Source organism: Cebus imitator, unplaced genomic scaffold, assembly GCF_001604975.1.
Source record: "Cebus imitator isolate Cc_AM_T3 unplaced genomic scaffold, Cebus_imitator-1.0 Scaffold142, whole genome shotgun sequence".
Lineage (NCBI taxonomy): Eukaryota > Metazoa > Chordata > Mammalia > Primates > Cebidae > Cebus > Cebus imitator.
The window spans coordinates 2387686-2410250 of record NW_016107457.1 but is presented as its reverse complement, the minus strand read 5'-3'; the positions used below and the strand labels follow the sequence as shown (position 1 = coordinate 2410250).

The following is a 22565-nucleotide window of genomic DNA, read 5'->3' as shown; positions in this document are numbered from 1 at the left end:
TGGGTCCAGGGTAGTTGCATTTTCAATTTGAATAGATGATGCCCAGTTACACTGTTAAAAGATTATTGCCATTCATACCCATTTGCAATGATGAAGTCATCTGTTTCCCCTAATTTTTCTCTGATAACAAGATGTTATTCCTGTTTAATTTTAGCTAATCCAAGAACTGGGTGTGGAGGGAGATAGTATCTCATTCTAACTGGCATTTCTGTGTAAATTATCCAGTTTGAACATTTTAATATGTTTTATTGACCATTTTTCAGCTTCTGTGAATTGGCCGTTTATAACATTTTGCTATTGTCTATTGACTTGTCTGCCATCCACTTAATACATTTGGTATTAAGCATATTAATCTTTTGTCAGGTGTGGCTATTTTTCCAGTCTCCTTTTTGTTTTTCAAGTGTACTGTTTTTGTCATGGAAATCTTTACATGTTTATGTAGTCAAATATATTACCTTTTATATTAGGCTTTTAGGCTCCTGGGTTTCCAGTTTTGTATAGGAAAGTTTCTCTTAAGGCTAAACCATATTTTCCTGAATTTTCTGGTAAGATTTCAATTTTTAAAAATAGTTGTCTCCTAAGCAAATGGAATTTTTTATTTATATACAATTTAGCTTTGTTTTTCCAAATAGATTTTCTATTATGTAAATACCATCTTTTAAATAAATCATCTTTCTCTCACTTACTTGAAATTTAAATATATGACCTTGATTTAAATGTAACTTAAATATATAATACATATACAAAAGTAAATATATATGGATTTATATATATACAGTATACATATTTAAACTGGAATCTCTTTCTTAATTCTCTGTTATTGTCCTGACCTATTTGTCTATTCCTATGTATAATTCTTATATTCCTGTGTGTATATAACTGTTTAATTATGGTACATCTGAGTAAAGTTTAATATCATATAAGCTAAATTCTCCTTCACAAACCTACTTTTTCAAAATACTCTTGCTAATCTCAAACACTTATGCCATAAAAATTTTTATTTATTCCAATGAAGCCCACCGGAATTATGCATAAAATTTGGCTTTAAAAAAAACAAACGTCTGGATTCACTATGGGGACAGACTGGAGTGAGAAGTCAGTTGGTTGGGAGGTGGTCTTAGCAATTAGGTAAGCTAAAACAGGGCCTTAACACCCAGGTGACAGGAGGGTGAGCCGCATCCAAAAGAGAATCAACTGGACTTGGACTTTGATGATTAGATGTAAAGTATGAAGGAGGTTGAGTGATAGCTATTAGAGTGAAGGAGTGAGCAAATTGTAAACCCTTTCCCAGAGTTAGGGCTATGGAGGAAAGCAGTTTTGGAGGTAGGCAGGAGGGAAGAAGATGTATTCATTTGGGGACAGGTTGAGTTCCACTCATGAGAGCCATTGATGGGCACAAAGAAATTGATGATGATGATATTAAACATTTGGATAACTTTAACATATTTGAAAGAGATTTTTAAATGAAGTTCTGGAGCTTTCAGGCATGCTTAAATTCTTACTTTCTTTTGAGGCTTCACTTTTTTTCTTTTTCCTGACTCATTTCTACTTTTGGCAGCTTGAGGGTAAATTATTGTAAACTCCCACTTTTGTTCTTGAAAACTGGGAATTTATCCACAGGTGGTAAAATGTCAGTTTTTGAAAATGTTTGTTCCTGATGTGTAAAAATGTTTTCTACAAATATTTATATTAATAGTTTTATAATATTTTTGCAAAACCCAGTATTTTATGGTCACTACCATTTTCTCTTTATCATAAAAACTGTATAGGCTACAGAGTACAAATGATTTTGACTATTAAAATGATATATCATTTTGACTTAAGGTACATTGTAGATATGCTTATTCTCATGGCATTTTCTTTCATTTGTCTTTTCAGAACTTGATAGCCCAGAAGAATTAGGGAAAAAGCGTATCTGCAGGATCATCACGAAAGATTTCCCCCAGTATTTTGCTGTGGTTTCACGGATTAAACAGGAAAGCAACCAGATTGGTCCTGAAGGTGGGATTCTGAGCAGTGCCACAGTGCCCCTTGTTCAGGCATCTTTCCCAGAGGGTGCCCTAACTAAAAGAATTCGAGTGGGCCTCCAGGTAATGGTCACAAAAAGTTGTTTTCTTCAGTATGTGCAGAGAGCATGCGAGTGCACATTTTGCTCTAGAAATAGTTATCCTAACTCATCCTTAATGATACTGCTAATTAGGTCATTTTGGGAATCATTTTCCTATGTCAAATAAAAAGCATCAAGTGTAAAGTTAGCTAACTGGCTTGTTAAATAAGGGACATATTTTAAGGTTTTTCTGTTTAAAATTCTCAGTTGGTTTCTGACGAAAAATAATTTTTTCAATCATAGGTTATTGGTCTTAGTATGTGGAACTGCATACCAAGCCATGGTTTATGATATACCACATCATAAAAATCAGTTATAGTGAAGCCTGAAAGCTTTAGTGGTTTGATTTGATGGAAGTAAATCGTAAATACTGGGTTTTATCCAAACCAGTTGGAACTTGATTTAGTTTGGAAAGCTGACTGGAAATCTTGGAAAAAATATTTTTCTTATATTTATTTCAGCTAGACTTTAGTTCTTTTTTTCCTTATTGAATAAAGAAAATGAACAAAAATAACTTAATTGGTGCTATTATTAATATAGTAAGTAATAGTTTAACTGAAGGTTCACGTTCTTCTTGTGAGGCTGGACTCTCCTGCCCAATGGAGTTACTGGGTTTTGTTTGTTTGTTTTGAGCCAAGCACTCTTAAATCCTGAGACGACCTTTAATAAATACTCAGCGCTAATGAGACCGGCTTACATTTCAGGGGTATGAAGCTCCCTTCATCTGTCTCCCATATCAAGTTATTTTACCAAAAAGAAAAGAAACCAAATGGTAGAAGACAGGCTTGGTAGACTAGAGTTGAAATCTTTTGAAATTTTGAATGCCTTTTTGTATTAACTCTGAAAGCCTCAGTTTTTATGTGGGTCTGAGTTGCCTTTATGAGGTTTTACTGAATGTCCTGCATAGGTTTAAAATATATTGAACCTCAGCATTTATTGTCCTTTAATTTGGACTAGACTAAGACACTTCTCTGCCATGAGACTGGATCCCCTCTCTTTCATGAAAGCCAGTGCTATTTGTGTTTTACTGGGGAAGTACTCAGACCGACCCATTCCTGTCATAGTGTTTGGTTTTGTTTATTCATGCTCTCCTAAAATAGTAAGAAATGATAAAAAAGAAAGACATGGGGGCGGTTTCCTGGTTGTGTGTTTTTTTTTTNTTTTTTCCTTCTCACTTAAAAAGTAAACTTCCTGATGGGGAAAAAAGAAATGTTACTTTCATTTACGGTCCTTTCTCTGTCTCTAGGCCCAGCCTGTTCCAGATGAAATTGTGAAAAAGATCCTTGGAAACAAAGCAACATTTAGCCCAATTGTCACTGTGGAACCAAGAAGAAGGAAATTCCATAAACCAATCACAATGACCATTCCGGTGCCCCCGCCCTCAGGAGAAGGTGTATCCAATGGATACAAAGGGGACACCACACCCAATCTTCGTCTCCTCTGTAGCATTACAGGTTTGGTTAAGTCACTGCTGTACTTCCTGTTGATTCACAGAGATTCTGTACAAAGACATAAAACCTTTGAAATATCCATGCCAACATTATAAGAGAAAATCAAAGAACAAAACATTTTACTTGTCCATCACCTCATCTCTGGTTTCCCCAGGATAATTGCTTTCTTTTTTTTTGAGACGGAGTTTCGCTCTTGTTACCCAGGCTGGAGTGCAATGGTGTGATCTCGGCTCACCGCAACCTTCGCCTCCTGGGTTCAAGCAATTCTCCTGCCTCAGCCTCCCGAGTAACTGGGACTACAGGCGTGCGCCACCATGCTCAGCTAATTTTTGTATTTTTAGTAGAGACAGGGTTTCACCATGTTATGGCCTCGATCTCTTGACCTCGTGATCCACCCGTCTCGGCCTCCCAAAATGCTGGGATTATAGATGTGAGCCACCACGCCGGCTGATAATTTCTTTAAGATCCTGGTCTCATGACTTATTTAAAATTTAGTGAGAGTATCTTTCCTGCGATTAAGGTTTGCATTAGTTAGAAGTATCACTGAATCTACTGGAGCATCTGGGTAATTTCTGATTCAATCTAGGTAATTTCTTGGTGACCTAGGTAGATGTAATGGACCTAGCAGCATGCTTTAAACTACAAGGAAATTGGGTGGACTTTGGGAGAAATACATGTCCCGCAGAGCACTAGTAACAGGAAAATGTTGAGTACATGGTTTTTCTCTCCTACTCTACTCACCAGTGTAGTCCTAGAGTTTAAACATTCAGGGCTCAGAACACATTTTGTGATAAGCACCTTGAATCCAGAGCTCAATTCATCCTTTGATTATCCTAATCCAATCTTTAACTGCAAGCCCAAGATGATTAAAGATAGGTTTTGTTTTTGTTTTCTGAGGAGGAATTTTAATGGCTGATGCCCCTTTTTATCCTAGGTAATTAATTGGTACAGCCATGTACAGAATGAGATGTTTCTTAACTTGAGTACTTCTTACCTTTCAAAAGAGCAAGAGGCAGGGCACGGTGGCTTACGCCTGTAATCCTAGCACTTTGGGAGGCTGAGGCAGGCAGATCATGAGGTCAAGAGATTAAGACCGTTCTGACCAACATAGTGAAACCCTGTCTCTACTAAAAATACAAAAATTAGCTGGGTGTGGTGGTGCACACCTGTAGTCCCAGCCACCTACTCGGGGGGTAAGGCAGGAGAATCGCTTGAACCCAGGAGGCAGAGGTTGCAGTGAGCCAAGATCGCACCACTGCACTCCATCCTGGTGTCAGAGCACGACTCCATTTCAAAAAAAAAAAAAGTAAAAGACTTAATTATCCATCTGAAACAACAAATCTTTGTACTTACAAATTGCATTTATAAAATACACTTATAAATTGTGTCTGCCCCAAGTTTAAGCCATTCATTAGTACCCAGACAAAAAATAAGGAATTTTTTTTTAAAAATAACATCGTATAAGGAAATCACAATAAGCCTGGTAAAAGTATAAAAGGAGAGTAGAGAGGAAAACTACCTTTAGTACACACTGTTAAATTGAAGGTGTTGAAGTTTTGCCAGTTTATGGCTATGCAGAAAGAAGAAAATGATATGATTAAAATTTTACAAGGAACATCTCCCATGATAAAGTCAACATATCTGCTGTTGTTCTCTCAGGGGGCACTTCGCCTGCTCAGTGGGAAGACATCACAGGAACAACTCCTTTGACGTTTATAAAAGATTGTGTGTCTTTTACAACCAATGTTTCAGCCAGGTATGGAAATAAAGGATTCCAAAAAGCAGTAAGGAATTAGTTGTTATTACCTTTTGGAAAGTAAAAATTGTTGTGTTCAATACTCAAAAAATTGTTGTGAGAAAAAAAATCCTTAGTATTTGCTTATCAAAGTTATCCTCAAATAACAGACACAGGGTTTCTGTGTTCGACAAATGGGAAAAAAAATCTTTGCTATTTAAATGAAGAAGTTAATAATCTTTTGGGTTAGTTCCTTTATATATTCTGAGTTTTCAAATTGTGAAATTTTTTACAATTTGGCTTTTAAATAGCCACATTTTCACACTTCTGTTTTTTGTTTCGCTTAGATTTTGGCTTGCAGACTGCCATCAAGTTTTAGAAACTGTGGGGTTAGCCACGCAACTATACAGAGAATTGATATGTGTTCCATATATGGCCAAGTTTGTTGTTTTTGCCAAAATGAATGATCCTGTAGAATCTTCCTTGAGATGTTTCTGCATGACAGATGACAAAGTGGACAAAACTTTAGAGCAGCAAGAGAATTTTGAGGAAGTCGCAAGAAGCAAAGATATTGAGGTACCTTGTTCACAAAAACAAGTTCATTACTTACCCCAGATATGGAGTTTTATTTTGTGGCCATAATACCACTCACTGTATAATACCAAGTACATTATTGATTTTACTTTTACTTTAAAAAATTTGATACAGATGAATACTCCAATTATTATTATCATTTTTGAGATGGAGTCTCGCTATGTTGCCCAGGCTGGAGTGCAGTTGTGCAGTCTCTGCTCACTGTAACCTCTGCCTCTTGGGTTCAAGGGATTCTCCCGCCTCAGCCTCCCATGTAGCTGGGATTACAGGTGCCTGCCACTGTGCCTAATTTTTTGTATTTTTAGTAGAGACAGGGTTTCACCGTGTTGGCCAGGCTGATCTTGAACTCCTGACCTCATGATCCAGCTGCCATGGTTTCCCAAAGCCCTGGGATTAGATGTGTGAGCCACCACGTCTGGCCTATACTCAAATTATTTTAAGTGTTTTTGGGGTTGTCTTAGCTGGTTAAAATTTAGTACTAATAAATCTAAGTTAATAGTCTCCATTTACTTGTGGCCACTTGAGTTACCCACTTTTCAGAATGACTGTTCACACATTGATTTTTCTTTTTCAAACCCAGTGATCATGTAAGTATCTAAGAGTCCAAAAAAAAAAAAAAAAAATTTTCAAAATCTATATGAATAAGTGATTGATGTCAGGCACATTCTTAAATATTTTTAAAATTGCCAGAATAAAAATAAGTGTATAATTCCGTTCTGTATATGTCCATGATATGGATTCCAATTACAATTGGTGAATTGTAAGCACACAGCATTATTTTTATTGAAAATAGCACCACAGAAATAACTGCCTACTAGACAAATATGACATAGTAACATGTCAGTCTCTTAATGTTATATAAAATCTGAAAATATTTCAAACTCAGATTAACATTAAATTATTTATTTCTTTTACTCTAAAAGGTTCTGGAAGGAAAACCTATTTATGTTGATTGTTATGGAAATTTGGCCCCACTTACCAAAGGAGGACAGCAACTCGTTTTTAACTTTTATGCTTTCAAAGAAAATAGACTGCCATTTTCCATCAAGGTAAATCATCTTCAACAGAGAATCTGTGAATTATGGGGCAAAAAATACTCAGAAAATAAAAATAAAAGGTTTTAATGATTTATTTAGTTTGAAATACCCCATCAAATCTGAACTCCTAAGGTCAAATTTTGTTCTAGTTCTACCAGAGTATACTTTTAGCCACTAATGCTTTATAACTGGTAAAAAGGATCTTTATTTTTTAGAGTTTAATAACATTTATGTTTACGCAAACATTTGTAAAACCAAATAATGTAGAGTAATAAATTGTATTATTTCTGGTTAATGTTCAGTAATCAAATAATGGATGAAATTCAAATTCAGTATTCAAGTTTCATTTTAATTTCTGGTGGAGCCAAGGGACATTCTAGAGGGATCATCATCTTTCTCTAAGTACAGAAGAAGATAGGACAATTGTTTTATTGTTATTATTTGCTGTTCCTGTTGCAAAACCTTAAGCTTTCAGAAAAACAAAACAAAACAAAACAAAAACCTGTTAGACAGAAGGAAAATGCACATAACTCAGGCTATACTTTGAATTCTCAAGATTAGATCATCAGACACAACAATCCCGCAGTTAGGAATTGGGCATCTAATTCTTGTTGAGTTCAGGTTGACACATAATTGTTATCATCTTTTCCCTTTACCTTTCCTGCCTCTCACAGGGCTTGATACAACAAACATGTTTAACTCCTATACAGTTAAAAATCCTCAGTAGGTCTCATTCTGTAACTATCAACTACCAAAACTTTTCTAGATTAGAGACACCAGCCAAGAGCCCTGTGGTCGTCTGTCCTTTCTGAAAGAACCAAAGACAACAAAAGGACTGCCTCAAACAGCTGTTTGCAACTTAAATATCACTCTGCCAGCACATAAAAAGGTATCTTTTAATACTGCTTTATTTTAACTGTGTTTCCCTGGTCTTGAAGAAGTGGGCCTTTGGTATGCAATTAAGGAATGCTTTGTAACATGGATAAAGTTCTTGACACTGAAGTTTTGTTAGTCTCCTTGTGTAGATTGCATAAGTCTTGTTACTGTGGTGTCAAATTCTTAGAGTTTGTATGATGGAGTCCTCTCTGTTTACCGCTTTTGCTTCTGCTGATAGTGCACAGATTTTTATGCTTTCAAATGACGTCATATGTTAATTTGCCATGGATGTACAGTTCTTGATATTTTTTGTTGGCTTTTGTTTAATTTGCTTTGCTTTCTAAATCAGCTCGCATTTGTGCTCCCTACTCAGTCCTTTTCATATCCTGATATTCTTTTCCCTGCTGTCCATTATAATATTCCTTGTCTCTGCAATGCATCTTGGAACCAAAAGGAGACAGAGTCAGATCAAGATGATGAGGTAATATGAACACTTCTGCTTTTATTCTATCAGAAGTAGAATAGAAATTGAATCTGTATGACAGAAGTTGCAGAGGGCTGAAGTGTGGGAAACATAAATTATATTTGTGCAGATCTTAAGACAAAAGGGTATACATATATTTTTTAAATGGTTGACTCTTCTTCCACACGTAATTAAGAGTACTTCATTATATTCAACAAAATTATAATTCAGCTAATGATTTAAAAACTGAAGTTCTTTAAACATTTTAAAATATGATAGATTGGCATGTATAAATAAACATTAAAATGTTTTTTAGACAAGTCAAATGCAATCGTGAGAAAGGGGGAAAGAGTAGGACCAGGAAGTTCTATCTATGACTGACTGTCAACAGTCAACTGAGATAACTCACTACCTTCAGACCAGCCAAATAGACATTTTGTAAAAGTTTCAGCCGGGCACAGTGTCTCACGCCTGTAATCCTAGCACTTTAGGAGGCTGAGGCAGGTGGATCACGAGGTCAGGAGTTCAAGACCAGCCTAACCAAGATGGTGAAACCCTGTCTCTACTAAAAATACAAAAATTAGCCGGGCACAGTGGCAGGTGCCTGTAATCCCAGCTACTCAGAGGATGAGGCAGGAGAATGGCTTGAACCCAGGCGGCAGGGTTTGCAGTGAGCCGAGATCACACCACTGTACTCCAACCTGGGTGACAGAGTGAGACACTGTCTCAAAAAAAAAAAAGTTTCATGTGCCTATTTCACTATCAACTATATCATACTATCCAGTGTGTTATAAATTTAAATAAGGATCATGTTTAATATGTGAAATTTTATTGTACAAACTTAGTTGTATGTAATACAAAATATTTCCTCACTAGCTATTGATAAATCGTTGATATTCTCACTAAAGAAATTTATCTTGACCATTTTTTTAAAAGAATGTAGCTCAATTAAATTGTCTCCTAATGTTTCTCTAAGTTATATGATAATTAGAATTTTAAAACCCACACACCAATAGCAATAAACAGAATCAAGTAGCCTTAGGACTCAGTAATAGTACCTCTGGCCGGGCATGGTGGCTTACCCCTGTAATCCTAGCACTTTGGGAGGCCAAGGTAGGGGTATCACCTGAGGTCAGGAGTTCAACACCAGCCTAGCCAACATAGCGAAACCGTGTCTCTACTGAAAATTCAAAAATTAGCTGGGCATGGTGGTGCATGTCTGTAATCCCAGCTACTTGGGAGGCTGAGGCAGGAGAATGGCTTGAACCCAGGAGGTGGAGGTTGCAGTGAGCCAAGATCATGCCACTGCACTCCAGCCGAGGAGACAGGAGTGAGACTCTGTCTTAAAAAAAACAAAAACAAAAAAACAAAAAACTAAACAACAACAACAAAATAGTACTTCTAACAAAACCAACCATTAATCTGTTTTCAATCTCCTCATCTACAATTTATGCCTATTAACATACAGAAAACCCAGCAGTAATTGGAATAATAAACTTTGTGTGCCTTTCTCCCTTGAATGTACTCACATAGAGTGAGTGTACTTTGTGATATATGTGCTTTCAATATGAACAGATCCAGGAAAATTTACTGCTCAGCATCAGAAGTCTCTGTAATGCTTGTCTTTTACTTGTACTTCCCTGTAGTCTGCTGTGTTGGTGCTCTTAAATTTGCCAAATGATGATATTTTGGTTAAGACACGGGGGTGGGGTGGGGTTATAGAATCCCACTAGGAAATTAACATTTCCTAAGAGGAAAAATAAACAAGTTATCAACATGCCATCTTACAAAATGTTTTAAAACTGTGAAGATGTCACAGGGAAGTTGGAAATAGAGTTGCCTTTTTTTTTTTCTTTTTCAGATTGAGAAAACAGATAGACGACAGAGCTTCGCATCCTTAGCTTTACGTAAGCGCTACAGCTACTTGACTGAGCCTGGAATGAGTGAGTTTTCTAACACATTTATTAATCTATGTGGATTTTCGTAAGAAGAGACATTTTTTCTATACAAACTAAATTTTATCATTTGGAAACTCAAAGGCAAAAAAAAAAATGTCTGCAGGAAAACTCTGTCACATAACTTAGGTAATATATTTTGTACACAGTTGAAAATGTGAAGTAAAAACACCCCTAGCTCATATTTCAAATTAGCTTTTAAAGCCATTCACTATTTTTAAATTAGAAACATCTATTACTTTTCCTTTAAAACCCTGATTTTTACTTTGTTAACTATGCTAGGAAATAAATATGAATGTTGCTTTAGATCTATGCTCAGATGAAAAAAATTTACTCACATATTTGGAATAGTAGAAAGAATGATAAAGTTACTTTGTCATCTCATTTTTCTCCCTATAGATAGGTTGTCATATCCTAATCCCGATTCTTTTTCTTCCCACTTTGCAAGAATCACATTTCCTTACCTTCTTGAGGTAGCACTTGTTTACAGATTTCTTCTTTCCTCGCTCCCTCGCTCTCACTTCCTCTCTTCCTGGCCTTTATTAAAATATCAGTTCTAAGGCTGGTCTTCACTAGACTGGTTAGATAGACACTTCTTTTCTCAGTGATTGTTTTGGTTCACTGTTAGCTGGTTAGCTGGAAGGCACTAACCAAGATACAGATTCATTCAACCATATCCATTTATATATTCTCTCTTTCTGTCTGCCTCCTCTTCCCTTCCTTCCCTCATCCTTATAATCATCACCTCTGGTGACCTCTACAGTACTCAGGATGACTCCCTCCACTAGCAGGAGCTAGGAGTACTGAGCACAGCACTGTACTTGACTGACATATTGGTGCTACTTTATTCTCCTCATTCTAAGTGAGGGGAAATTATACAAAATTTATTTTTAAATGAGTGAGTCATGCCTGGCTGTTGCTGTTTCCCATTGACACAGTTTCTTAAGTTCAAGGAGGTCTGGAAATTTGCCAGTAAGAGTCACAACTTTGGCTTTTCCCTCCTTTTCTGAAGTCTTGTTTCCGTGGGCCAACAACAGAGCACATAGGTCTGCTACAGGACAATACTGCACTGCTCAGTTGAGATGGTCTTAGCATCATCTTCTGGGGCCTAGCTCCTTGACTGTGAGGGAAGTTTTATATTCAAATACAAAATGGAGAATATAAGAGAAATGAAAGAAGGCTACCATATTCAAGAATGTTCCCTCAGATCTCAGTTCTCCTCTAGCAGAAATGTCTAAATCCTCCCAGAAACATAAGGGCTGCCATTAACTTACATTATGCTGCAGAGCAGAAGAGGGGTGTCTGTGTGTGTGTGCATGTGTGTGTGTGTGTGTGTGTGTGTGTGTGTGTAGCTAGATGGTTTCCAGTGGAGCTAAACACCATGGGGAGGTTTTCTTTGGCATACTGTTTTGCCCTAGAGATCCTCAGTAGGTAGTTGGGTGGGACCCTCCAAGCAACATCCTTAAGCTTTGGACAGGCTCAGTGGACCAGCTACTTTAGGTTGGAGGCCCCTTCAGGCAGGCGAGTTTCCATCTGCTTCTGGTCGCTAAGGCTAAGTCAATTGAATGCTTCCCACTTATGATAGTGTTATTGGTTAGATACAGCTAAGGTGGATGCAGCTTGTGTTCCTGGACTTTTGGTAGAAGAGGAGGGAACTTTTATGAAAAGGTACATAAGGGTGGTAAACAGGGGAATTAATAGGAATAAGAAGTGACTAGAAGAAAACTAAGTCTCAAAAGTGGTGTAATAGGTACTCCAAGTGAGTGTCACTTTTCCCTCACCACACTGCCCTTTTCCAACCCCTTCCCCCCAGAAAAAAAGATTCTGGATTAGTTCAGTACCTGACATCCAGAAATTCCTTCTTGTAAAGGGATCCCAAAATATATGTCATTAAAGCACAAAATGTGTAACTGATTGATAGATTGGTTGTTCCTTGCAAAATATAAAACCAGAGACATGGTTCAAAAGACTTCTTTGCCTGATAGAACCACCCTTCAGTGGTGAAGGATAGATGCTTTGTCAGTTTCTGATAGTTACAAAAATAAATGCTTATGAGACACAGATTAAGCTCAAATCGTTGAATTGAAGGGATCCGTGAACATTCCATTTGCTGCGTGGCATTTTCAAAAAAGTTAAGCCGTATAATATTGAGAATTATGGCAAGGAGGGGTAATGAATAGGCAAGTTTTTCCTTAGTGCTTCCACTTTCTTTAGAGTAATACGTAAGCCTAGGAAATGGTATGTTCTGGATGTTTGAATTTAAATGTACACTAGGAATGAACATCTTCACCCTTGTGGGAGTAGCTGCTAATCCACAGACTGGATTGTAGCAATTGCACGGGCACAGCATCAAGAAGAACATAAAAACTGAAGCAGATTCTCCTTTTCTCTTTGACTTTGACTATTCTGAACCAGGGCTTTCTTGGAGGAAAACTGCTCAGTTTTGATGTAAAACATTAGCCCTTAGCAGGCCTTGCAAATCTCTGTGACTAGCTAGGTTTGTTTGAGTTGCAGAAGCAGAGAGGACTAAGTATGTGTTTTCGCTCCCCAGCAAGTGTGCGTACTTCATTTGTGTGTTTCTTGCTCCATTGCCAGAAGAAATGCTTGGTATTACTATATCCATTCTTCCTAGTGGTAGGTGTGCCTCATGACTGCTTCAGTGTTTGTGATATCCATGCATCCCATGAATATTATGGGAAGGCACCAGAATTGGTACCTTTGAAATTGATAAACATATATACACACACCCCCATAACCTGTAGGTACTTAAATATGGGGTGTTAAAAATATGAATGCACTTTTTAGATGTCCCCCATGATAGCTTTTGAGAATTAAATGTAGAATAGGTTATGAAAAAATATCTTTGATAAACTATATGCTTTTATCAAAACACAATGAAGACAGTTACAGACATGGAACTGTTCAGTTGCAGGTGATTTTATAATGTGTAGTAGAAAACATTTTCCTAAAATCTCAAAAGGTACCAAGACTTCATATCTCATGGAAAAAGTGTACTCTTCTTTCTAAATGCCCTTGTGAAAGTATCTTTAAAGTTTAAATATTTTGCATAATATGGCATACGAATTGTATTACTTCATTGGCTTGTTTGCCATGATATAATGTGCATGATAAAATGTTTTCAGTTGCTTTGCTTGCTTATGGTAACCATGAACCATATTTTCTGTTTTTTTTTCCTTTGTGTGTGTGTATGTACATGTGCATTTTAAAGTCATTCCATACTACGTTTTCTTTCCCCCTCATCAAAAGGAATATACTGCATGGAAAAGATAAATGCAAACATTCCTTTTCTTTGTTTTTTTGTTTAAAATTCTGACTCAGAAAACTTCTTGCTCTTATTGGCTTTTTATGGGTGTAAAGCATAACCGAACTGTGCATGGGAGAGACAGATTTAAAATCCAGTGGCTTCACAGTTTGCACAGCAGTCGCCTGTCACTTAAAAGTTATTTTGGATCCTGCATGAAATAGGCTTGAGTGGTTTTTGAAAAAAGTTTTAGATATTTAATGTACAGCTACATATATTGAAATGGTTCTAAGTAGGTGCAATCTGTATTATGGAAAGGCTAAAGGAGAGAGAGGACATTAGAAATTACTAAAATGAAAGTTGTATGGTTGCACGAAACAAACATGTACCTATACAGGCAAAAGAGAACGGCTACTGATATTTCAAAACCAACACATAAGAAAGTCAATAGGAAGTAGGGAACAGTTTTCCATTGTGGTTATTTTTCTCATCATTAATTCTTTCCTTATGTTTTCTGTTTTTCATTGTTTGCCTCTTCAGTTGCAATGTGCTTTTCATTTCACATTACTCTGTTTTTTATTTAGTTACTTGTTTTTTTCTTAACCGGATTAGTTATGTCTGTAGAAATTTATTTTTCCTCTTAATTGTTCCTTTTGCCTCTTCCATTCTAAATCATGCAAACAATTGTACTTGCTTTTGTAATATTTCAAAGTTTACTGACCAATTTTTTTCTCTGGTCTCTCTGTTTCTCAACCATTTTTGTTGATTTTTGTGTTTGATTTCATTTTAAAATTTAAGAAACAGTTGAACGGAGTACAGGAGCAACAAGATCCCTCCCCACCACTTACTCATACAAGCCATTCTTTTCTACAAGACCATACCAGTCCTGGACAACAGCTCCGATTACAGTGCCCGGGCCAGCCAAGTCAGGCTTCACTTCCTTATCAAGTTCTTCCTCTAATACGCCATCAGCTTCTCCGTTAAAATCAATATGGTCTGTTTCGACTCCTTCTCCAATCAAATCCACATTAGGCGCATCAACTACATCTTCAGTTAAATCCATTAGTGACGTGGCATCTCCAATTAGATCCTTTCGGACAATTTCTTCGCCGATAAAAACTGTGGTGTCACAATCTCCATACAATATCCAAGTTTCCTCTGGTACCCTGGCTAGAGCTCCCGCAATCACGGAAGCTACGCCCTTAAAAGGGCTGGCATCCAATTCTACGTTTTCCTCTCGAACCTCTCCAGTGACTACAGCAGGGTCTCTTTTGGAGAGGTCATCAATTACTATGACACCCCCTGCCTCCCCCAAATCCAACATTAATATGTATTCCTCAAGTTTGCCATTTAAGTCAATTATTACATCAGCAGCACCGCTAATATCTTCACCTTTAAAGTCAGTGGTGTCTCCAGTTAAATCAGCAGTTGATGCCATTTCATCAGCCAAAGTTACAATGGCGTCTTCCCTCTCATCACCTGTGAAGCAGATGCCTGGACATGCAGAGGTAGCACTAGTCAATGGATCTATTTCCCCCCTAAAATATCCGTCATCTTCAACTTTAATTAACGGATGCAAAGCCACTGCCACGTTACAGGAAAAAATTTCTACAGCTACAAACTCTGTGAGCTCTGTGGTCAATGCAGCCGCTGACACAGTTGAGAAAGTGTTTTCTACCACGACTGCAATGCCATTTTCCCCACTCAGGTCTTACGTTTCTGCAGCGCCATCAGCTTTTCAGTCTTTAAGAACTCCTTCCGCAAGTGCACTCTACACATCCCTTGGGTCGTCAATCTCTGCAACTACCTCATCTGTAACTTCATCAATTATAACAGTGCCAGTATACTCTGTAGTCAATGTTTTGTCAGAACCAGCATTAAAGAAACTTCCAGACTCTAATTCATTTACAAAATCAGCAGCAGCCTTGCTGTCACCCATTAAAACATTGACTACGGAGACACGTCCTCAGCCTCATTTCAGTCGAACTTCATCTCCAGTTAAATCATCTTTGTTCCTTGCACCCTCTGCCCTTAAGTTGTCTACACCATCTTCTTTATCTTCCAGTCAGGAAATACTAAAAGACGTGGCCGAAATGAAAGAGGACCTAATGCGGATGACCGCAATCCTACAGACAGATGTGCCTGAGGAGAAGCCATTCCAACCGGAACTCCCAAAAGAAGGGAGAATTGATGATGAAGAACCTTTCAAAATTGTTGAGAAAGTAAAGGAAGACTTAGTGAAAGTTAGTGAAATCCTTAAAAAGGATGTGTGTGTAGATAGTAAAGGATCACCCAAATCACCAAAGAGTGACAAAGGACACTCTCCCGAAGATGACTGGACAGAATTTAGTTCTGAAGAAATCCGAGAAGCGAGACAGCAGGCTGCCGCCAGCCATTCTCCACCTCTGCCAGAGAGGGTGCAAGTAAAAGCAAAGGCCGCCTCCGAAAAGGATTATAACTTGACCAAAGTTATTGATTACCTAACAAATGACATTGGGAGTAGTTCACTGACAAACTTAAAATACAAGTTTGAGGATGCAAAGAAGGATGGTGAGGAGAGACAGAAAAGAGTCTTAAAACCAGCAATTGCTTTGCAGGAACACAAACTCAAAATGCCTCCAGCCTCCATGAGGCCCTCCACCTCTGAGAAAGAATTGTGTAAAATGGCTGATTCCTTTTTTGGAACAGATACTATTTTAGAGTCTCCCGATGACTTTTCTCAACATGACCAAGATAAAAGTCCCTTGTCTGACAGTGGCTTTGAAACAAGAAGTGAAAAGACACCTTCAGCCCCGCAAAGCGCTGAAAGCACGGGTCCCAAACCACTTTTTCATGAAGTTCCCATCCCTCCTGTCATTACAGAAACAAGAACTGAAGTGGTTCACGTCATCCGGAGCTATGAGCCCTCAGCTGGGGATGTTCCCCAGACCCAACCAGAGGAGCCTGTGTCACCTAAACCTTCACCCACATTTATGGAATTGGAACCAAAGCCCACCACCTCTAGTATTAAAGAAAAAGTTAAAGCATTTCAAATGAAAGCCAGTGGCGAAGAAGACGACCACAATCGGGCTTTAAGCAAAGGCATGCGTGTTAAAGAAGAGACTCACATAACCACAACCACCAGAATGGTTTATCATTCTCCACCAGGCGGTGAAGGTACATCTGAAAGAATTGAAGAAACCATGTCAGTCCATGACATCATGAAGGCCTTTCAGTCCGGGCGGGATCCTTCCAAAGAGCTGGCAGGTCTGTTTGAACATAAGTCGGCAGTGTCTCCAGATGTTCACAAGTCTGCTGCTGAAACCTCAGCCCAGCATGCAGAGAAGGACAACCAAATGAAACCCAAACTGGAGCGTATAATAGAAGTCCACATCGAAAAAGGTAACCAAGCTGAGCCCACTGAAGTCATTATTAGAGAAACCAAAAAGCATCCAGAAAAAGAAATGTATGTATATCAGAAAGACTTATCCCGGGGAGATATTAACCTAAAAGATTTTCTGCCAGAAAAACACGATGCTTTTCCTTGTTCAGAGGAACAGGGTCAGCAAGAAGAAGAAGAGCTTACTGCTGAAGAGTCATTGCCTTCTTATCTGGAGTCTTCCAGGGTAAACACTCCTGTGTCCCAAGAAGAAGATAGCCGCCCTAGCTCTGCTCAGCTCATATCTGATGACTCTTATAAAACACTGAAGCTTTTGAGTCAACACTCAATAGAATACCATGACGATGAGTTGTCAGAACTAAGAGGGGAGTCTTACAGGTTTGCTGAGAAAATGCTTCTGTCAGAGAAGCTAGATGTGTCTCATTCTGATACTGAGGAGTCGGTTACAGACCATGCAGGACCCCCTAGCTCAGAGTTACAGGGGTCTGATAAGCGGTCCAGAGAAAAAGTAGCCACTGCCCCCAAAAAAGAAATTCTCTCCAAAATCTATAAAGATGTTTCTGAAAATGGTGTAGGTAAAGTGTCTAAAGATGAGCATTTTGATAAAGTCACAGTGTTGCACTATTCTGGCAATGTTAGTAGTCCAAAACATGCCATGTGGATGCGCTTTACTGAGGACAGATTAGACAGAGGTAGAGAGAAGTTGATATATGAAGATAGGGTGGACAGGACTGTGAAGGAGGCAGAAGAAAAACTGACTGAAGTGTCACAGTTTTTTCGTGACAAAACTGAAAAGCTAAATGATGAACTGCAATCCCCAGAGAAAAAGGCACGCCCTAAAAATGGCAAAGAATATTCTTCTCAAAGCTCTACCAGTAGCAGCCCTGAGAAAGTACTGCTGACAGAACTGCTGGCATCCAGTGATGAATGGGTTAAGGCAAGACAGCATGGCCCTGATGGACAAGGCTTCCCCAAGGCCGAGGAGAAGGCATCCAGTCTGCCCAGCAGCCCAGAGAAGACGGCTCTCTCCCAACAGACTGAGGACAGCAAGTCCACAGTGGAAGCCAAAGGAAGTATTTCACAGAGCAAAGCACCAGATGGGCCCCAGTCTGGATTCCAGCTCAAACAATCTAAACTCAGTTCCATTAGATTAAAATTTGAACAAGGCGCACATGCAAAAAGTAAAGACATGTCTCAAGAAGACAGAAAGTCAGATGGCCAGTCCAGAATCCCAGTTAAAAAAATACAGGAGAGCAAGCTACCCGTCTACCAAGTTTTTGCTAGAGAAAAACAGCAGAAGGCCATAGACCTCCCAGATGAAAGTGTATCTGTGCAAAAAGATTTCATGGTATTAAAAGCCAAAGATGAGCATGCCCAGAGCAACGAAATTGTTGTAAATGATTCTGGCTCTGATAATGTGAAAAAACAGAGAACTGAAATGTCAAGTAAAGCAATGCCTGACTCTTTTTCTGAGCAGCAGGCTAAAGACTTGGCATGTCATATAACCTCAGATTTAGCAACTAGGGGACCATGGGACAAAAAGGTCTTTAGAACATGGGAGAGTTCGGGAGCCACTAACAATAAGTCTCAGAAAGAAAAACTTTCACATGTACTTGTTCATGATGTAAGAGAAAATCACATTGGTCATCCTGAGAGTAAAAGTGTTGATGAAAAGAATGAATTTATGTCTGTGACTGAGAGAGAACACAGATTGTTAACAAATGGCTCTCTCTCAGAAATTAAAGAAATGACTGTAAAATCTCCCTCCAAAAAAGTCTTATATAGGGAATATGTTGTGAAAGAAGGGGACCATCCAGCTGGATTGCTTGATCAGCCTTGCAGGAGGAGCGAGAGCTCAGCAGTGTCACACATTCCCGTCAGAGTTGCTGATGAGAGGAGAATGCTGTCTTCTAATATTCCCGATGGTTTCTGTGAACAGTCGGCATTTCCAAAACATGAACTATCACAAAAGTTGTCCCAGTCAAGCATGAGTAAAGAGACAGTTGAGACACAGCACTTTAATTCTATAGAGGATGAAAAAGTTACCTATTCAGAAATCAGCAAAGTTTCCAAACACCAGAGTTATGTAGGTTTATGCCCACCTCTCGAGGAAACTGAAACCTCGCCCACCAAATCTCCTGATTCTTTAGAGTTTAGCCCAGGAAGGGAATCTCCCTCTAGTGATGTATTCGACCATAGTCCCATTGACGGATTGGAAAAACTCGCACCACTAGCCCAGACAGAGGGAGGGAAAGAGATAAAAACTTTACCCGTTTATGTCAGTTTTGTACAAGTGGGGAAGCAATATGAAAAGGAGATACAACAAGGAAGTGTAAAAAAAATCATAAGTCAGGAATGTAAGACAGTACAAGAAACCAGGGGGACCTTTTATACAACCAGACAGCAAAAGCAACCTCCTTCTCCCCAAGGTAGCCCAGAAGATGATACTCTAGAGCAAGTATCCTTTCTAGACAGCTCTGGGAAAAGCCCTTTAACCCCAGAAACACCCAGTTCAGAGGAAGTGAGTTATGAATTTACATCTAAGACACCTGACTCGCTCATAGCTTATATACCAGGCAAACCCAGCCCAATTCCCGAGGTTTCTGAGGAGTCAGAGGAGGAGGAACAGGCCAAGTCAGCCTCCCTAAAGCAGGCTACAGTGGAGGAGATAGCAGTCGAGCGTGAAATGCCTAATGACGTGAGCAAAGACTCTAACCAAAGACCCAAAAGTAACAGAGTTGCCTATATTGAATTTCCCCCTCCTCCACCACTGGATGCAGACCAGATTGAGTCAGATAAGAAGCATCATTATCTCCCAGAAAAAGAGGTTGACATGATTGAAGTCAATCTGCAAGATGAGCATGACAAGTACCAGCTGGCTGAACCTGTCATTAGAGTACAGCCACCTTCACCAGTTCCTCCCGGGGCAGACGTCAGTGATTCCAGCGATGATGAATCTATTTATCAGCCAGTCCCAGTTAAAAAATACACCTTCAAATTAAAGGAAGTGGATGACGAACAAAAAGAAAAACCCAAAGCTTCTGCTGAAAAGGCTTCCAACCAGAAAGAACTGGAAAGTAACGGATCTGGAAAAGATAACGAATTTGGCCTTGGCCTTGATCCACCTCAGAATGAAACTGCCCAGAATGGGAACAATGACCAGTCCATCACAGAGTGTTCCATTGCCACCACAGCGGAGTTTTCTCATGACACGGATGCCACAGAGATAGACTCTCTGGATGGCTATGACCTGCAAGATGAAGATGATGGCTTGACAGAGAGTGATTCTAAACTCCCTAGTCAAGCCCTGGAAATTAAGAAAGATATATGGAACACAGAGGGCATTCTGAAGCCAGCTGACCGCTCTTTTAGCCAAAGTAAACTTGAAGTTATCGAGGAGGAAGGAAAGGTGGGACCAGATGAGGACAAGCCACCTTCTAAAAGTTCTTCATCTGAAATGACTCCTGATAAGACTGATCAGAAGTCAGGGGCCCAGTTCTTCACATTGGAAGGCAGACATCCTGACCGATCAGTGTTTCCTGATACTTACTTCAGTTACAAAGTAGATGAAGAGTTTGCCACTCCTTTTAAAACAGTAGCTACCAAAGGTCTAGATTTTGACCCTTGGTCCAGTAACCGAGGGGACGATGAAGTTTTTGACAGTAAATCACGGGAAGATGAAACTAAGCCATTTGGGCTGGCGGTAGAAGACCGCTCTCCAGCAACAACCCCTGATACAACGCCAGCCAGAACGCCAACTGATGAAAGTACCCCAACTAGTGAGCCTAACCCCTTCCCATTTCATGAAGGAAAAATGTTTGAGATGACTCGCAGTGGTGCAATTGACATGAGCAAGAGGGATTTTGTTGAAGAGAGGCTCCAATTTTTCCAGATTGGTGAGCATACTTCTGAAGGGAAGTCAGGGGACCAGGGGGAAGGGGATAAAAGTATGGTCACTGCCACACCACAGCCACAGTCAGGGGACACCACTGTAGAAACCAATCTAGAGAGAAATGTAGAGACACCTACAGTGGAACCTGACCCCAGCAGCCCGACCAGCGGAGAGTGTCAGGAAGGCACATCCAGTAGTGGCCCCCTGGAGAAATCAGCAGCAGCCACTAACACCTCTAAAGTTGACCCCAAGTTGCGCACGCCTATAAAAATGGGAATTTCTGCATCCACCATGACCATGAAGAAAGAAGGCCCTGGAGAAATAACAGATAAGATAGAAGCTGTGATGACCAGTTGTCAGGGATTAGAAAATGAAACTATAACAGTGATTTCAAATACAGCCAATAGCCAGACGGGCGTTAGGCCCCATGAAAAACATGATTTTCAAAAAGATAACTTTAATAACAACAACAATTTGGATTCTTCCACTATACAGACAGATAACATGATAAGTAATATAGCTCTGACAGAACATTCTGCACCCACTTGTACCACAGAGAAAGATAACCCAGTGAAAGTCTCATCAGGAAAAAAGACAGGGGTACTACAAGGACACTGTCTAAGGGATAAGCAGAAAGTTCTTGGAGAACAGCAAAAAACAAAGGAATTGATAGGCATTAGGCAAAAATCCAAACTTCCCATAAAGGCCACTTCACCAAAAGATACCTTCCCACCGAACCATTTGCCAAACATTAGAGCAAGTAAAACGAAGCAGGTTAGTCAATCCGAGAAAACCAAAGGCCTTACTACTACTTCTTGTGTAGACGTAAAGTCCAGAATTCCAGTGAAAAACACACACAGGGATTACACAGTCGCAGTTAGAAAAGCATGTGCCACACAAAAGCAAGGGCAGCCAGAGAAAGGCAAGGCCAAACAGCTTCCATCCAAGTTGCCAGTAAAGGTAAGACCCACCTGTGTCACTGCCACCACCACCTCCACCTCCACCTCCACCACCACCACCACCACCAGCACGAGCACAGTTAAAGTTAGGAAAAGTCAGCTCAAGGAAGTATGTAAACATTCCATTGAATATTTTAAGGGAATTAGTGGTGAGACCTTAAAGCTTGTGGACCGCCTCTCTGAAGAAGACAAAAAGATGCAGTCCGAGCTGTCCGATGAGGAAGAAAGTACCTCAAGAAACACGTCGTTGTCCGAGACTTCCCGGGGTGGCCAGCCTTCAGTTACAACGAAGTCTGCTAGAGATAAGAAAACAGAGGCAGCACCTTTAAAATCAAAGAGTGAAAAGGCCGGCAGTGAGAAAAGGAGCAGTAGAAGGACTGGTGAGAATGAAGGCAGTCAGGTCTCTCGAGCACTCTGCTCACATCCTGGAGAACGAGCATAGTTTGTAAACACTTTCCAACTCGTAGACCCTAGTGCATGAACTGTTGTGATTGCCTGTGGAGTGACTTAACCGTAGTTTCTCATTCTGTCATTGTCATCTGTATGTGCTGTCGTATATACTCTTCTTTCTGCCTTTTGATCAAACTACACAGTAGACAGCTAGGGAAGCATGCTGAAGATATTGGTGTCATTCAAGATGAACAAACTTTTTTTTTTTTAATGTGCTAATGGGTATGATTCTGTCAAAGTTAAAGCACAGATGTTGAAATCCCATCATGGTGTTTTCACCAACACGACACTTCTGTAATATGTTGTAAACTAGCTAGCTCGTCAGCATGTTCAGTCCCATTACATTGAGCATCCATGTAGTCTGACATTTGGCCTGATGCAGGTGAAAAACAAATGAGCCATGTG

The 22565-nt window shown here is 39.4% G+C and overlaps 1 protein-coding gene across 11 annotated transcripts in view; it reads left to right on the top strand.

The window, feature by feature from the left end:
• The window catches only part of ANK3 (ankyrin 3), a 537795-nt gene that overhangs the window by 479744 nt on the left and 35486 nt on the right, over window positions 1-22565 (top strand). For 5 of the 11 annotated variants that reach the window (XM_017542288.2, XM_017542287.2, XM_017542289.1 and 2 more), the window contains 7 exons: window positions 1879-2090; window positions 3354-3561; window positions 5218-5314; window positions 5641-5869; window positions 6811-6936; window positions 7691-7813; window positions 10125-10206. In XM_017542288.2, coding sequence (XP_017397777.1) covers window positions 1879-2090; window positions 3354-3561; window positions 5218-5314; window positions 5641-5869; window positions 6811-6936; window positions 7691-7813; window positions 10125-10206 — 1077 coding nt within the window. Of the gene's footprint in view, window positions 1-1878; window positions 2091-3353; window positions 3562-5217; window positions 5315-5640; window positions 5870-6810; window positions 6937-7690; window positions 7814-8254; window positions 8282-10124; window positions 10207-14278; window positions 22091-22565 lie in introns of all 11 variants that reach the window. The other 6 variants (XM_017542283.1, XM_017542281.1, XM_017542282.1 and 3 more) reach the window with 2 other exon arrangements.